We start from the raw sequence: 17483 nt of genomic DNA on the forward strand, positions 1-17483 counted from the left end.
GATCTGTTAATCAAATCTGTTTATGAATAAAGATTTGCTTCTCTGTGAATGATTAACTGATTATAAACCAAACCCAATTCATTGTCTACGTCCGTAAAAAAAATGTCCATTTATCTATGTCGGTATGTGAGTTTCGTATACAAATGTCAGGCTATGGTTCCATTTAGACCACCAGATTTTGCACCCATACACTTTGGGATCACTACTAGGGCGTTTTGGGACTAAGAAAGCAGAAAAACGAGATCAGAGGGGTCGAATAGGCATTATGTTACTCTGCCTTCACCAGAAAGCAATGAGATGGGTTCAGTATCGTCAGATTGGTGTGTCAACACCAGGGAACAGTGGTACAGGCCAACGTCAGATGGAGGCGCTTGACCAACGAAGATAGTAATGTGCTGGTACCACGGAAAGGTGTCAAAGGAATTGGACAAGAAATATATGAAATGTATGTGAACACATGGCTATGCAGGCTGTCCGCGCACTGTTCCATGCTATTGCACGGCCGTGCCCTATTAAAGGCATCACCCCACGAATCTGAGGTGGTGCAGATTTTAGGCGGAGTATTCGCATACGGGGTTGGAGACTACGGAGAGGAGGGTGATTCCATCTATTTCTTCCTAATTGCCGTAAAAAAACGGCCCGGAAGATACGGCTTCAGGCGTTTTGGCGCACTATTTTCAGGGAGACAGGGAGTTCGACTGGAGCGCGCCAGCCTTGTGCGGCGCCGCATTTTCCCGGCTGTTTTTTACGGCAATTGGGAAGAAATGGACGGAATCACCCCCCTCTCCATAGTCTCCCATCCCGTATATGAATACTCCATCTGAAATCTGCACCACCTCAGATTCGTGGGGTGATGCCTTTAACATCTTCCTTACGCGTATCCATACAGCTGTTAAATAAAGTTCAGTACAGTAACTTAACGCATGGCACGATCTGAAGAGGAGAAAAATCAAAAGAGTGCAAAGAATTGTTGTTATTTTCTTTGAGCGAACTGAGCACATACACGCTTGAAAAGATCTTCTTGATCGCTTGAAAAAAACAGCCTATGGGATCAATTCTGAATGAAAATCCCATATGTACATATGAGGAGAACTACACCATTCTTTGAGATCCACTTTGAGTCGAAGCTCACTGCATATGACAGACGGTTTATTAGAACATTCCATTTATTTGGTGGTGGTTCATTTTGCTGTTTGTATGTTAAGTATGTATTATGGGAATGTTTCGGAGTTTCCAATCGTTTCGCCCATTCAGGCACAACATAACGCAGCCGTCAATAAGGTATCTTCGGGAGTGGGTGTATATGAATATCAATACAGTGGGCTTCAATCAGATGATAGTTCCGTCATGAAACACATTTTCTTCATTCATTTACAGCAGTAGATTCTCTCTTGACAGCAACTTTCTCCTACAAATTCTTAAATACTTGTCTGTATCGTTTATACGGTTTGAAACACAGGATAAATTCTCAGGACCACGTTACCGTTACCAGTTGTCACTTTTTCTGGTATATAACCCAAAAATATGCTTCGATTAAAGGCATCACCCCACGAATCTGGGGTAGTGCAGATTTCAGGTGGAGTATTCGTATATGGGAGAGGATGGGAGACTACGGAGAGGGAGGTGATTCCGTCCATTTCTTGCTAATTGCCGTAAAAAACGGCCCGGAAGATGCGGCGCCGCACAAGACTGGCGCGCTCCAATCGAACTTCTTGTACAAAATGGTGCGCCAAAACGAATAAAGCCGTATCTTCCTCGCCGTTTTTTACGGCAATTAGGAGGAAATGGACGGAATCACCCCCCTCTCCGTAGTCTCCCATCCTGTATACGAATACTCCACCTGAAATCTGCACCACCTCAGATTCGTGGGGTGATGCCTTTAAAATGTGATGTGTGTTTTCGCATTCGCATCACATACCCTGGATTTCATGGCGAGGCGCTAAAGTGAGAATTGGAACTACTAGTGCGGTTTTTTTTTGAATTACTGTTTGCTTTTCTGATCTGCCTTTAAAGGCATCACCCCACGAATCTGAGGTGGTACGGATTTCAGAGTATTATATGGAGTATTCGTATACGGGATAGTAAATTATGGAGAGGGTGTGATTCCGACCATTCCTTCCTAATCGCCGCAAAAAAACGGCCCGGAAGATGCGGCGCCGCACCGAGCTGGCGCGCTCCGACCGAACTCTTGGTAGGAAATAGTGCCCCGGAACACTCAAAGCCGTTTTCTAGGGCAATGAGGAAGAAATGAACAGAATTACCCTCCTTCCCATAATCTACGACCCCGTATACGAATACTCCACCGGAAATCCGTACCACTCCAGATTCGTGGGGTGACGCCTTTAACGCATATGTGAGCCCTCTCGCTTTTACAGGTAATTGGTGTCGCAGTTATGACTTTTTCTGGTATCTTGCTGCTCTATAATGTATTCTACTATTTTATGGCATGTATTGATGTTTTATAACCCAACGACCCTTTTTCAGGAACACTTTCAATAGCGAACACTTCACACGTACTTTGATCATTTGTTTTTGTTAACATGCGTCACGTGTGTTTACCATACTACTATGGACTTTTATTAGGGTCATATGTGATCGTAGAGTGCATTGACTGACAAGACCTTGTGGAGCGTTCTTTGAACCAGTAGTGTACAATTGAGAATTAACGAAGTGTAAGTACAAAATTTACAATTTCGTAGTATACAAACTAGACGCGTAAAGACACTTAGCAACAATATCACTTCAACAACTACTAAACAGAAAGGAATACTTAAAAATACATACACGATGCATGAAAAGAGGTTTAACGGAAACAGTAATGAATGTTTCGTTCTACAGAAAACGATGTCAGTAGCAATAACAAATCAGATAATAACAACTACTTCTGAGTAATAACTAGAACACAATTACAGCTTTCAAACTATCGGGGAATCAGACACCACCAGTATTCTATTTAGTCATATGGGCAAGGAGAACCCTCCCTTTTGGTGCACTTTCCGTGACCCCAGATCCCATGCAGGCTGCTTCAAAGCCATTTCCTTTTAGCCCTACACTGCCTGGTGCTCTTCGGGAGCATTCCACGCAGAATTGTAACTGGCCTGCAGAGTGCTGCGAAAGTGTCAGCAGTGGGTGCTTCGTCCACTTTGCTTGAACTATCGTTCTCTAGAATTCCATTTTATTTCAAGTTAGAAACATTTAGAGTGAGCACGGCTGATGGCCTTACTGTTTGCTTTTACCTTGGCTAGACGTATAAGCATGCGACACACCACTGATAACTCACGGCGACGTGCAAGCCGGTATTCCTTAACAGCGAATCCACATTCGGTCGACCTTACCATTATGCATATATTTCGCATTCCCGCGATGTTGCTGTCACTTCGATCAACTGATCTCATATCCTTCCTCTAGATTTTTCCGTGAAATTCAACAATTTTTCACGCCACACTTAACAAGACAAAAAAGAACAAGACGAGAAAGACTGAAACAACATTTCTATAAACTAAGTAATAAGTGGCGCACTAAATTTCTTATTTACTGATACAAAAATTGAGAGTTTTTAGTCTTGAGCCCATAACATTGTTGAGTAGACGTAATATCGGCAGCGATAGGGGAAGAAATTTGCCACCAAACGTTATCAGATTCGTATTTTTATCTCGTCTAAGGTGAAGTATTTGGGCTTCATAGAACATATTCTATTCAATCAATGCGAGATTCTTGGCAAATTTCAGGTTATAACGAGGCATCCGAAGAGGCTCACTAGCGATGCGCAAATCGCACTTGTTGAAACATATTTTGAGTTCACACCAAAACGTTTCCGGTAAGGATGTCACTGAATAGAGCTCGTTTAGGTGAAGGTGGTTTCCTCCGGCTTCAAACGTATCGCGCTTGCTGCTTCGCTATTTATGTTCGGCAATAGCCGCCGAACCTCTACCATATATCTCGGTCCTCGTAATGCATTGTTACAAATATATTTCCGTGACACAATGTCGTGGTAAGATTGTGTAAGAGGCAGCGCTTCAACTGTCCTCAGTGTACTCTTAATGGCGCACTATGTAAGAGGAAACACGCCAGCTGACCAGGGTAGTGTGCGTATTCGTGCTGGTGCCTGCCACTATTCCATTGTTGTTTGGACCAAAGGTCCTATTACTGATAAAGTATTCCATATTCCACTAAACCACCTTCTACAAAAGGCACTACACAATTTATTTGATCCAGTCGGAGCGGGATTCCTGGCCAATTTCATATCACAAGGAAGTATCGGAGGAACCCCATATTATCATTGGTACGAATATGACGCTACTCATCAAAACTAGCCTGAAATCATATAAAAACCGTATGAGCCATTTTATTGTCTTCTAAGAAACCAGTTAGTTGAGACCTTAAAAACCTACGTAGGTTGAACCTACCACCGACTTTGCCTCCCATCAGTCCACCCAGACTATCGACGTTTACCATTCTTTCCGCTTACAATATAATTACATTTTGTAATAACCAAAATACTGGAATAGAATAATCTGCCTACCCATAACGAAGTATCCTAGCAAGGCCATCACTGTATTATAAGAATCTCCAAACGAAAGCCTTTAAAACAAAATTTATTAGATAAAAATCTTCCCATCCTCATCATCTTCTCGTAGTCGTAACGGAACTATGCACCCCGCGTTGAACCCTCTTCTTTTCTTCCACCTAATGCAACAAAACATCATAAAAAAAGGAATGACTAGTACTCCTGCCCCGAGTGCTATCGTGAAAATTCCCAGAATCCTTAACAACAAATGCAGCTGTCTATCAAACATTGCTAAGTGAAATGACATAAGATTGCAAAACTACTGCAAAATTAAACCTAATTAATAAACCAGAATGGTTGGTCGTATCCGCGATCCTTACCACGCATTTCATTTCTTAACAGCGCCCCGTCGCAAAACAAAGAACAACCTGAGAGCACTACCACGAACGCATCCTATGCCCGGCTGACCTACCTCCTGATGGTACCCACAGCAAAACCATGGATCACGCAAACAACCTACGCCTACCATTCGAAAACAAAAAAAAATCTGTATGTTACAGAACATTCACCTGATATGGACATGTTTCATGTTATTACCAAGATCCTCGGGATTCAGAACACCACACCGCGTTTTACCATGAAATCCGATGTATGGGCAATCCACACAGAACACATTTTAGTCGACGCCTATCTGTGATTTACGGTAGGGTGGCTCCAGAGAATCCATCCTGCATTTGGGGAGGTGGAGTGTGTGTCGTCCTCTTGTGTATTCCTGAGTTGGTTTATTTCGAACATGCAAATAGTAGAGAGTCCAAGGAGATATGTGTGTGTTTGAGGAAGAGAAATCGCTAAGAAGTATTTTATAAGGAAGAACAGTGACAGCCTTCTCTCATATAAAAGAAAAGTGTGGGAGTTTCCTCCTTGTTCGCAATACGTTTGTTTTCTTTTGTCGCCTCTCTTCATCATTTCCATTCTGTTGTTCTGTTCCACTTTTTTTGTTTTTTTTTCTTTGTCGCCAGATAAGTAATAGAACGTCGCCGATCGATAACATGTGGTGGCTATTAGCTCGGTAGGATAACATGGCAGCGTATATTAATGATTACTGCTAGGAATGTATCTGTTAAAAATCCAACTTTTTGTTCTGGATATTGTTCGCAGAATTCTGGACGTCATCCCAACCAATGAGTCATAGTTGACCCACTAAAGTAACCAATGAAGTGTGGACAGTACATTTTAAAGGGATATTACCATTTTGTTATGTAAAATAGACCAATTTATCCCTTACCGTAAGGTGATTTTCCTTCTGGTTACATTAGAAATATTTCTGACTCACAGCGTCGAGAAATTCCTTATTTTGAGAATGTTCTTTCAAGCCATAGCAATTTTAAAAAATCCAAAAGAAACTGTGAACTCTATGTGAGAATAGACATTTGGTTTCATTTCAGCTCTTAGCATTAATTCGTACCGAGTCTTTTAAAAACATGGATCTAAGCTCAGTTAATTGGATCGCTCGCCTCGATATGCTGCTCCCGGTCCTCGTAATTGAACACAAATATTGAATATTCATCGAATATTCCGTTTGAACATCTGCCGAAATCAGGTGGAATGACCGCTTATTCAACGACGAAGGCGATAAGCACAATAACTTCGTTCGACATCTTTTTTTTTTAATCAATGACTTCTGCCATGTTTACTGCTACTGCTTCATGCATTTCACCAGTTCTATCGATCTGTGTTCTCGCTCAATTACGCGTCGGATTAGATACGGCCTCCCAATAAATTGCTCAACACTTGTATAATTCCTATTTGAAAAAATAAAGCAAAACTACAACAGTGGCAAGAACCTCATGTTTTTATAATCAAGTTTTATTAAATTCTTGGAAATAGTTTTTATGTTTACGAATGTATACTTTATTTACTGTGGTTGATAATGATGATCATTGCAATATCCCCAAAATGTACCTCACTGGTTTCTCTGCGAGGTCAACTATGACTTATTGGTTGGGATGACGTCCAGGATTTTGGGAACAACATGCAGAAAAAAAAGTTAGATTTTTAATTAATACATCCCTAGTATTACATTTTTAACTGGTAGCAGTAATCATTGACAGATTTGTAATTTTGAACAAATGTTTACTTTATTTACTTAATGGGGAATGGTGCTTCCGAACTTATCGGGACTTATTTTTGAGGAACTTTTTTGCCCAGAATTGATTGCAATTCTGATATTTGTCGGTAATAACATAACTGATATGAACGTTGCTGAAATCAGCAACCTTATCTAATCTGTCGTAATTGTGAACGTTCGTTCTAGGTTTTTGCTCTGATAAAAACCTGGATACGGGAATTGGCCCCTTTCTTCTGATGAATCCGATTAGCATTTCAAATTAATTTATTGTTTTTGTTACTTTAATAAGGGCAATTTGTGCCGCCCTTATTTCTCGAAGTAAATAATCAAATCAATCGAGGCCGTAAGGTCTAAATATTAGTCTTAGAGGATCTATGACATGTAAACTAAAGTTACTAAGAGAAAAAAGCAAGTTAAAGCGTAACTACCCCCCCCCCCTCCCAGGTATATATGTGTCTATTTTCGACGTTTTTCTATTTCCATGTTGTTTTCCTCCTTCGGGCTTCATCGTCAACGAATGTGACGAGCGCTTGGTGCTCTGTGTTATTGCCATGCAGAGCTATACGAGTTCGGAGACCATTTTCAGCGAGCGACTCTCATTGTTTTTCGCTTCATGTTCGGAAATCGCCTGATTTGTCAGCGGAAAACAGGGGACAGCAATATTTTTGAAGGTGTTCCTCTTTAATCTACGAAATTCCTTGGAATCGGAGGTTTTCAAATGTTTTTTTTTACCACTACATTAGTTTAAAAATGTTGTTCGCTCGATGAATTACCAGCAATGATGTCACGCTCATGTCAGTCACAGCGTTGTTTTCACATTATCCAAGTATTAAATCACTTACACTCGCCCCTCTCACCACATGTTTGCACCATCCACTTTATTTTTCTTAAATTCTACATCTAGTCCTAAAGCGCGTACAATTTTCAACAGAAATAAGCAACTTTTGTAATCATTCCCCAGTACGAAGTATTCTCGTGATGATTTACCTTCACCATGAATGAAATTAAAGTGTGTTTCTTTTCTTCTTTTCATTTTCCCATATAATCTTCATTCCCAAACTTGCTCAATTACAGTTGATTCGCTGGCTACAACTTCCTTATCTTTATTTTTCGATGGACGTTTTGTGAATACGATTAATTTTTACCGTCACTACCTCCCTAAAAACTCCTGACGTGCGTTTTCATTGTAGTATTGAGTTTTTTTTTGCTAATTTCTCGTATGCAATGTCACTGTTTTTTAGTGGAGTTTGGATTTTCGGTGATCTTCGTTGGATTTCTTCCATAGAGAGGAAGAACTCAATCAACAACGCGAGAAGGAGAGTGCGTTCACGTGCCTCTGAAGTGATCAAGGTGAGTTTGGAAACTTCCAGCCTCTCAGTTTTTCGACATTTTTGTTACCACTAGTTCCGTTATGGTTCCTCAGCATTCTATCAATGGATGTTGTGGTCAGATTTTGGTTAAAGTTCCATTCTGTTTGATTGGATATTCGCATTATATTCAAAGAGAAGATCTAATATATACACACGCACAGTGCAGTATCCTCTACACTAGTAATGCTTTCAGCTCAGTTTTTAGTTCTGATGCTTTCTCTAATAAAACTAGGAGTGTCTTTAGTGCAGAAAAGAGTGTAAAAATGTAGCTCAAACTGTTACTTACTTCTAAAGTTTATGCTCGAAAATAAAGCTAACTCTACTGTCTTTCAAATTTCCATTTTTTTTTCCTATTTTCAGTGATTTCCTTACTAGTTACAACTCTTTCATACAATATTTCTGCACTGTATCCTAGTCACGTAAGTTAGTAGATCTCAGGATCGAACAAGCTCCCATTTACGGATTTCATAAACATCTTTGGAAACATTTAGTTTATACTTGAAATTCTTACCAAAATAGCATTAATACCACCATTGAACTGAGCAATACGTATTCATATTTTTTGACTCATTACTTAGGAGTTTCCTGCCGCTGATCTCCCAAATTTTCCATGTAATCTATTTGCTTAGCATTAAAGATACTGGGTCTTCTTGCTGGATTACGTAGATATCCGCATATTTTTCGATCTTCTTAGATCAAATGTGGTACAACATTCTGATAGTGTCCTCTGTTTTTCTTAATATATCGCTCTGATTTTTTGGTCTACGCGTGAGCAACAGCTTTTATTCTTGTGTTGTGGATTTTAAGGGGAGCTGGAAGTTTTGAATCTTTCTTATAGGAGTTTGATTTAGGCTGTATCTTCTAGTTGTCAACAAATAGCTTTACTCCCAATTATCTGTTAAGAATCCTTATGTAATTTCCTGCTCGAGAACTCCTAATGTATGGGAAACTAACCGTGAATGCAAATCGAATACTCGAGATGTTAGATCTGTTCCTCATTTCATCTCTATGACTTGAAAACCGTTTAGTGCTATGAGACAAAAACCCTCCAAGAGGTATTTACACGATTGCCGGATAACTTTCTATAATCCGGTTAAGATCTCGAAAACATGCATCGAGTCGAAAATCCCTCTGATTCCGATGGATTTCTTGGAATGGGAGGATTGATGGATCAAATTGTCCATGATGGCCTTATGGATAGTGATCATCTTGAACATATATTGTTCTCAAGCACAGGTGCGTCAATTATTCACTTTTTTCTCTTTAAACTTCTAAAAATTCGGTTGCACACATCCATGCATTCTCGTTGTGACCAAGGTGTTGCTCGTATTAATGTGTTTTTGATGTTATTATCTTTATCGTGAAGTGGAGTTTTGTGTTGAAGTAATTCAAAACCGTAAACCTTGTTTAGTAGACTAACTGTTGCTCTCCCAGCAGATGGGCACTTTTTTCAGTTCTGAAAAGAGTTTGATTGATCTATTGACTCAGAAACATAGTTAGCCGAAGTAGCGCTCTTCCACAGCTTTTTAAAATTTTTCAGAGGAGTCTTTCACAATGAAAATCTTATCCAAATTTTATTTGTGCAAAAAGAAATGTAAAATTTCATTACTAAGATCTCATCTTATTGCAAACTTTAACTTTGTTTTCCATGCACAACGCTATCATTTTTAATGAAATATTGGCGTATATTGTTACGGTCATTACCTGATGATGTTAATAATGTGTTTTAATGACAAGGGGAAATCTTCAAGGGGATAATGGCTTTTTTTGATTAGTATGTAGGTTTTCAAGAATGATGACGAAAATACAAAACTCTTAAAAATCGAGCTGGTTTTGATTTTTGCTCACCGTTGATTGATATAAGCAGACTCGTGAATCGTGCCAACCATCAACTCCTAATTCAGATGCACTTTTTTAACTGTCGCAGTAATTTGTCGACGTTGCGCAATGTGTATTCAGTTGTTTAACTGTTTGCATAGTTACTTCAGCTTGTGTTTAATTTTCCCTTTGTTGATTACTGTTGGTCTATTGCTGACTGCGCCATTCTCGCTTAATAAAAGTCCGGACATATAGACGAATGCAGTAGTGGATTAGGCATTTACATTAATATAATGTAAATGGATTAATAAAAATAATAAGTGCAGTTAGTTGGATGCTTGGACTTTGTGGACTTTGGAGAGCTACTGGCGATCACGAGTTACAGCAGTGTTCGCAGAGATAAGATATAATCAATGATCAATGTGCCAAACGGAAAAGCTCCAATTCCGAAATTGCCGCTTCGTTTCCCTACTTTTGCTTACTTTAAGGTTTTTCTGGATCCAACTACAAATCGTAGAAATCTTATATTATCGACTTCGCATAATAACGATACGATTCAGCTGCGGACCGTATTGTTCTTCCGCGGTTGAGCGGTCGAAATAAATTTCCTTTTTTTTTCGAGTGATGCCCTTGCGCGTTATCGACTTTTACCCTTCACAAACAGTTCTTTTTTTCAGGAGCCAGCGAAAATTGGTCGGGTAGAAACGTTTCCGATATAGCAGCACCAAACACTACTAGAGCAATGGCTCACGATAATCAGTGGATTGAGGACGCACCATTGCCACCGGACGACCCGCCATACCAAGGGAACCAAATGAATTCGAATTTCATGACTGAACTCCCTTTCAATACACAGGTCAGTACAAGAAATGACATTTATGGTTTCAAAGAACTTCCTCAAAACATTTCTCTGTTTCTTGTATTGATTTTTGTTGTTTTACAGTCTGTGTCAAATACGTCCACTACTTGTCGATACGGTGCCGGGCACCCCGGTCCAAATTCCTTCCACCAGTATCCTACTCAGCGCTTCCCTGGTCTTCCAACTCATTGTGGTGCTTCGCCATTTGGTGCTAATGCAGGATCTTCTATGGGTCCACTCAGACCGCCTGTTCCAGCGCCGATCACGTCACAGGGCCCAACATATATAGAACTTCAGGTCAGCAGCTGCGTTTTTTTAATGCTGAAATGCCAATGTCTCAGCATAACAGTACATACAGTCCATAGGATGTTATATTAAACATTAACGATTGTTGACTTGAATGTGATAAGACAGGTGGTCAAAAAAATCATGCTGTTGTTGAATTAAGATTGAGATCATCAACAGCAGCATGATTCAGGGATGGGGTCTTAAAAGTCCAGATTCACTTCACTTCACATACTGAAGAGAAATAATATTTTTTTCCACTCCATGAACTCTATGAACATGTCTTTCAATTCCAGAACTACTTTAATAAACCGTGCGTCCCTCATCCAGTTGTGGTAACACTCATTTTACCTCAGCCTCATTGAGACTTTGTCAGGTCTACTTTAAGAATGCTTGATTTATTAGTAGCAGGCTTAATTACTCTTTAATGTCTATCCCACTTCTTCCTTCATCTTCTGTCAAAGAAGTTGCATTCACTCAAAGGAATTTCAATGATTCAATAAAGTTTCCATGACCGTTGGTACATGCTAGCAGTGCTGGAACAGTTTCGCCGTCTTTTGCATTGCCTAGAAATCGATTCCCCTCTTGAAGATTATGTAGATGCGACTCGAATGTGTGCAACGCCAAATTGCAGCTTCAGATAAGTCAAATTATTTTTATCTCTGATGCGAGGAGTGCAGTAAAGTCTGAGTCAGAATTACTGTAAAGTTTTTCTGTGTTCACTGACTCATCACCATAGGATGACGTGGAAATTGATCTGACAAACCAACCTAAATCTTTGAAGCCTGCTGCAAAATAGTCCTTGGTCCGTGGAGCGTGCAGTCTTACATTGAGTCCTATTTGTTTCTGAGTCTTTTCTTCAACTTTTGCGGCTAACAGACCGTCAAATTACTGAGAGGATCTTTCCAGCGAAATTACCACTGCAATGGGCATCTCTGCCATAGATCCGTCCTTGAAAAGAATTATCTCTAACCCATCCCCACCCATCGCAGTCATCCTTTTTATTGTCTATTTATAACTGCTGTCTTTTACGTTTGTTAAAGAAAAGGTTTGAAAAATTTATGAATAGAACTGTGCTAATGTGAGATGATCTAACTTTTTAGGAAATGTTATATAACCTCCAGTCTTCTCGATTGTCACCTTTTCTCCAGTTTTTGTTTTCTAGACCAGGCAGTCGACCTCATCTTCAGCGTCAAGTCGAAGTGCGACCACAGCAGTCCCTGTAACGGCAGCTAGAACGTCCTTTCCGCAATCGATGAACGAATTGAACTCAGAAGTGAGTTCTTTCTCTATTTTCTCTTTTTTTTCTGATGAAGTCCCAAGAAGTAGTTCGTGGCGGCTCTGACATATATCGGTTCGAATTTTTATAAGTTATGTCTCATACAGTTGGAAGAGTGATGTGAAAAACAGCTTGTGGGGATGCACCCATCAAGAAATCATATTGATTTGATGCAAAATTAGAGGATTAAAGGACAAAGTGCTTAACGTTAATCAATCCGCTTGAGATGCACCAATGCGTTTACTTCAATTCATAATCCTTTGAGGTTTACGAACGCTTATCAGACGTCACGAAATCATATTGATGTACAATTGTGTGCAGGGCCAAGCTGATGCATCATGTTATGATGCAAAATTAAAAGTTATTTTTATTGGCTCAAGATTATTGATTTATTTGGCAATTATGTCGCAAAATGGTACGCACCCTAATTCTGTTCGTTGATGTTCTAACGTTCGTTAACTAACGATTTTGTCTAGATTCAATCTTTTTTGTCAGTTATATTCGAATATTGTTTTGTAGAAAATGGTTAAACAAAATGCTTTAAACTGCTAACAACATTGTATTTTCTTAGTTAATTTTCATTGTTTTGATTTTCATTGTTTCTTTCTCAAATTTTACTATACTGCAAAATTGAGCAAGAACGTTTTCGTTCTTTGTTCCACTTCAAACTGCTTTGCTAGTCCTTTTTTTACTTGTTGATGTGAAAACGTTCGTGTTCGTTTTTTTTTTTCTCGCGTCACATTTGCACTTGCAGAATTCGCCGCAACTAATACCTACAACTTTGCCAACTTTCACGAAAAGTGGTGAGACAATGAGTGTAAGAGCCGGATTACCTTCCACATTAGTGTTAGTTTCTTCCAATATTGTTCTTTTGATTTGCTTCTTCAGTTTCTTCCAATATAATGTATTTTAATTTGCTTCTTATGTTATCTTTGGAGCCTGTTCGCGTTCCAAATCTGCTCACAAATTCGAAGACGTTCGTTAGTGCAAAGAAAAAAGAGCGTAGACGATATATATAAGTGTTCCTTTTCCTTCATTTGTTAAGTGCCACACTTTGCCCAAAAAAGTTTGCGGCCCTTTAAAGATTACGGTAGGCAGTTTTAGTTTAGTTTTTTTTTTTCGAAGGTCGTGTTATGTTAAACAACACGGTCTGCCTCTTAGTCACGCGAATCAATAACATTCTTCTCATTGCATCCATCGTGATTTCTTTTGCTAACTTGCAGGCAGTGTCTCAAAAAAATATATCTTTTGGGACAGTCTTCATTTTCATGCATATATTTTGAAATTATTGGGATTGTTAACTATCTATCTGTCCGTTAAATCTAGAAGCATACCTCAAACAGCTACAAGCTCCTAGTCAAATATAGCAGTTGGCTACACTCGTCTTGGATGACAAGAAATTTAACTGTGTGACATTGTTTTTTTTTATAAATTTGACATATACTCACTGGTAGAACTACAACAACTTTGCAAGCTTAGTTCTATTACTACATTACTTTAAATAAGTACATGTTTTACGAGGTTTTCAAGTTGAATTTTTGCGTGCATATACATATATCAATGGCGCAACTATCTGGATTACTGCGACAATCTGGTGTTCTTCTGCGCTGTCCAAAAACCTTTGTTTATACGATAGCTCATGTTTTATTTGTGGAGAAAAAGTTCATCGACGGTTTTCCACGTCGCTTTGTTAAATGCGTTGTGAGCGGCGTTTCTTGTCCGTTAAATTTTTCATTTCTATTTTCATTTTTAAGAACTTTGTTGCTATATTTTTTTCTCAACAACTTAAAGTGCTAGTTGTTAGAGGAATGTTAGAGGATGTAAGCATAACTGAAATATGTTATCCTTTTTTGTTCCATTGTGTCAAATGTGGCTACCAAAACGAAGCCACTTTTTCCGCTTTTTATAGGCTTTCGAGCTATGTGCTTTTAGTAAGGGTATTTTCCTTCTTTGCAATTCTTCGGAGTAGCCGGTGAAGTCAACTTAAGGGCTTCCTTACCTTGTTTTTTGGATTAAGTAAGCTTACTATTTAAGTCCAGTACATGTAAACACGAAGAAGCAAATACTAGTTTGCCAAGAAATTAGCACATCGGGGTCGGATTGCAACTGCTCTCACGTTCAAATACGGAACGTGAGCTCTGCGTGGCTATGAATATGCTAAAGTAGTTGATCTATTGACTGTGCAACGTAGGTTGAGCAAGGTTGAGCACACTTAAGAGGTAATGAAACTGTGAGCCTTACAACAGATGCTTAGCACATCGATTGCTGATGAGAGATGCCGTACAATGCATGTTATGCCGATTTCGGACGAGGAAGTTGAGAGACCACCACGTCATAATGAACGTACGGTTGAGGACAACGTTGTAGTAAATATTCTACATTATGAATTCAGAGATAGAGTGAGTAACCATCTTCTCTCTTTTGTTTTTTTTTTCTCAGAAAGACGTGTAAGTGTGACTTCAGGTAGGACCTCCGTTCAAATGTCACACGCTTAATTTATGGGTGGATGGATTTTGCGGTTCTGGTGATCCGACTAGGTTCAGTCTTGGTTCACTTGGTAACAGTAGTCGACAACCCGGTGTCATTCCTGTGCGAGGACAGATCGGTGTGTTTCTTCATGCTGCTATATTTTTAGAATATTACGGGACATTAAAGGCATCACCCCACGAATCTGAGATGGTGCAGATTTCAGGTGGAGTATTCGTATACGGGATGGGAGACTATGGGGGGTGATTCCGTCCATTTCTTTCTAATTGCCGTAAAAAAACGCCCCGGAAGATACGTCTTCAGACGTTTTGGCGCACTATTTTCTACAGGGAGTTCGACTGGAGCGTGCCAGGTTTGTGCGCCGGCGCATCTTCCGGGCCGTTTTTTGCGGCAATTAGCAAGAAATGGACGGAATCACACCCCTTTCCATAATGTACTATACCGCATACGAATAATCTACCTGAAATCTGCACCACCTCAGATTCGTGGGGTGATGCCTTTAAATCACAACTTTTGAAAACTTTCTTCTATATGTTTATTTCTCGTAATGAGGAGTTATCCTTCGCGTTGGGTTAATTTTGGCTTCAGTTTTTTTTTTTTAATTTGAAAACAGATACAAGCACTATATGGTTTGGGAACAATGCTTTGACTGCAAGCGTAAGTGCCATCGAAATCGACTTTTTCTTCATTTGGCCTTTTTTCTTTACTTCAAGATAAGCAATATGTATAATTTGCCATAACAGCTGCCCTTTCCAAGTTTGCGTGTGCGATCATGCGTCAGACAGAAGATTTTCGATTTCTTAACTTGTGGAAAAAAAAGAACTTTGTATGACAGCACGGTGTATCATCCTTATTATGTATTCAAAACGATGCATGGCAGTATGAATTTTTCTTTTTTGCACTGAGAAAGTTGTCCAAACAAAATGCTGTTTTTCTTTTTAGTCTTTTAAATACTATTACCTATTTCATTAGGCAGTAGAAAGTTTCATCATCTTCTTGCGTTAATACGTAAACAAAGACTTTCAAGAGTGTATTATTGTGTATTGTGTGGATCAAATTCAGGAAAAGGCATGCAAATGCAGCATGACGCTGGTCGGACGACAATCACATGTCTTGGAGAGTCACCAATTTTTGTACAAGCGCCACTACATGCCAAACGATTGAACGATGATACAGCGACTGTATATCGACTTTCTGGAGTTATTGAAGGAGATGATGTTGAGAGTGAGTGGGATTTGGAATTTAAAATAAGCAGTCTAGATCGCTTACTGTTTTTCGCATACGTCTTTCTTTTGAATGTTTTCTCTTCCACGTTGAAATTACTGTTACTTAAATTAATTCTTTGAGCAGGCAAGAGTTCGCTATTCTATACCCCTGGGTCTCTTTAGCTAACTCTAATCATTTGATATATTTTTGTTGTTATGAAATTATGCTTGGCAAAACCAGCACTAAATGTATGTAAAAGCAGTTTTTTTTTAAATTAACTGCTCAAAATAAATAATTAAAGGCATCATACCACGAATCTGATGTGCTGAGAGAATCTGTTAGAAAAACAAGGGATGGCGTTGTAAATCGCAGGACCCGGGGTGATTCCGCTAATCGTCGTTAAAAGAAAACGGCGTCTTTGACTATTTCAGTTTCAACGCGCCGCATTATACATCCCGGAGCCGGCGCACCGACCCTTCACTTTTGGGCGACTGGCGAACGAATCCTCATCACTTGCGCTGCACCATATGAGGTAGACCCCTTTACCCAAGGAGGGTCCAGCTGTTCCCTATCCCACCTATGATTCAACATGCTAAATGCTTCTAGTATTATGAATTTTACTTCTTACTTAGTTCTATTACCTAGTCCCAAAATAACGGGAGCGATTGCAAAAATTCTTTGCTTCTACCTGAGTGTCAGACAAATTTCTTCAGCTTTGGAGTGGAAGTTTTGTCATGCAGTCCAATAAATCCTAGAAATGGATGTTGGACGTAATTTATCTCATTACTGTCCGCATAGAAAACCCGTTAGGGATAAACAAGCATACACTGCAATTTCTTTCACATTCAGGTCGAACAATAGAAATTTTCGACGAAACCACTTTTGAAAAATTGTTGGAAGAGGCAAGAATGCAAGGATATCGTCACGTTTATGCTCTTCAGGTGAGTCTTTCTAGGTTTATAGAGCGCTGTAGCTTTATCACTATTTCAGAATTTATGCTTATGTCGTGTATCGTTTGTGAAAGGCTTTGGAAAGAGCTATCGTCGAACAACAATACTTGATACACCGTGTTGGATTGAGATTCATTTTATGAACTACCTCCAAAGACTAGATGAGGTTAGTTTTCGCATTTGCGGCTGTATCCTTTTTCTATTGATAGATGTTTCTTTTTTCCTTGAAAGCTTCATCAAAATTGAGAGTAGAGGTCATTCCAATGTTTTCGAGTATAAGATTGTTTGGGTTTTCACCGATTTTTTCCCGTCCTATTTTCTTCTTTGAAGGGCTCGTTGGCGAGTATTAGTTTTTTTTCCTATGCGTGTATATTTTAACGTAAGGTTCGGGACTCTCCGTGGTTTGGTTTTTTTTTTCGTGCCGATCCTTCTTTCATTACGGGAACTTCTGAAAATTATCACCTCTTTCGAAGTAGTTTCATAGATTTCTCTAATTTCAATTTTACGTTCTTTCTTCACATCGTAAATTTAGGTTCTCTCAACGCTGCACACTCCAGCTCATGATGTTCACAGCTTTTCCTGAAGGGTTCCAAA

The 17483-nt window shown here is 39.3% G+C and overlaps 2 protein-coding genes across 6 annotated transcripts; one reads left to right on the plus strand and one right to left on the minus strand.

Moving 5' to 3' along the window:
* Nucleotides 1-2949: 2949 nt before the first annotated feature.
* RB195_003708 (uncharacterized protein) lies at nucleotides 2950-5036 on the minus strand (the record flags this gene model as incomplete). 4 transcript variants are annotated; one of them, XM_064201472.1, is made up of 3 exons in its annotated part: nucleotides 3026-3162; nucleotides 3224-3404; nucleotides 4980-5036. In XM_064201472.1, the coding sequence occupies 3 exons, from the start codon at nucleotides 5034-5036 to the stop codon at nucleotides 3026-3028; spliced, it is 375 nt and encodes a 124-aa protein (XP_064057354.1). The 4 variants fall into 4 exon arrangements, with proteins under 4 accessions (XP_064057353.1, XP_064057354.1, XP_064057355.1 ...); XM_064201473.1 differs by lacking the exon at nucleotides 4980-5036 and having other exon boundaries at nucleotides 2950-3162; nucleotides 3237-3338; XM_064201475.1 differs by lacking the exon at nucleotides 4980-5036 and having other exon boundaries at nucleotides 3281-3395.
* A 4078-nt stretch (nucleotides 5037-9114) lies between these two features.
* RB195_003709 (uncharacterized protein) lies at nucleotides 9115-17472 on the plus strand (the record flags this gene model as incomplete). 2 transcript variants are annotated; one of them, XM_013447353.2, is made up of 11 exons in its annotated part: nucleotides 9115-9241; nucleotides 10501-10679; nucleotides 10767-10979; nucleotides 12133-12243; nucleotides 13001-13092; nucleotides 14501-14645; nucleotides 14710-14851; nucleotides 15796-15957; nucleotides 16789-16880; nucleotides 16930-17055; nucleotides 17422-17472. In XM_013447353.2, the coding sequence occupies 11 exons, from the start codon at nucleotides 9115-9117 to the stop codon at nucleotides 17470-17472; spliced, it is 1440 nt and encodes a 479-aa protein (XP_013302807.2). The 2 variants fall into 2 exon arrangements, with proteins under 2 accessions (XP_013302807.2, XP_064057357.1); XM_064201476.1 differs by having other exon boundaries at nucleotides 9199-9241.
* Between the last annotated feature and the right edge of the window lie 11 nt (nucleotides 17473-17483).

Source organism: Necator americanus, chromosome IV, assembly GCF_031761385.1.
Source record: "Necator americanus strain Aroian chromosome IV, whole genome shotgun sequence".
Taxonomy (NCBI): Eukaryota; Metazoa; Nematoda; class Chromadorea; order Rhabditida; family Ancylostomatidae; genus Necator; species Necator americanus.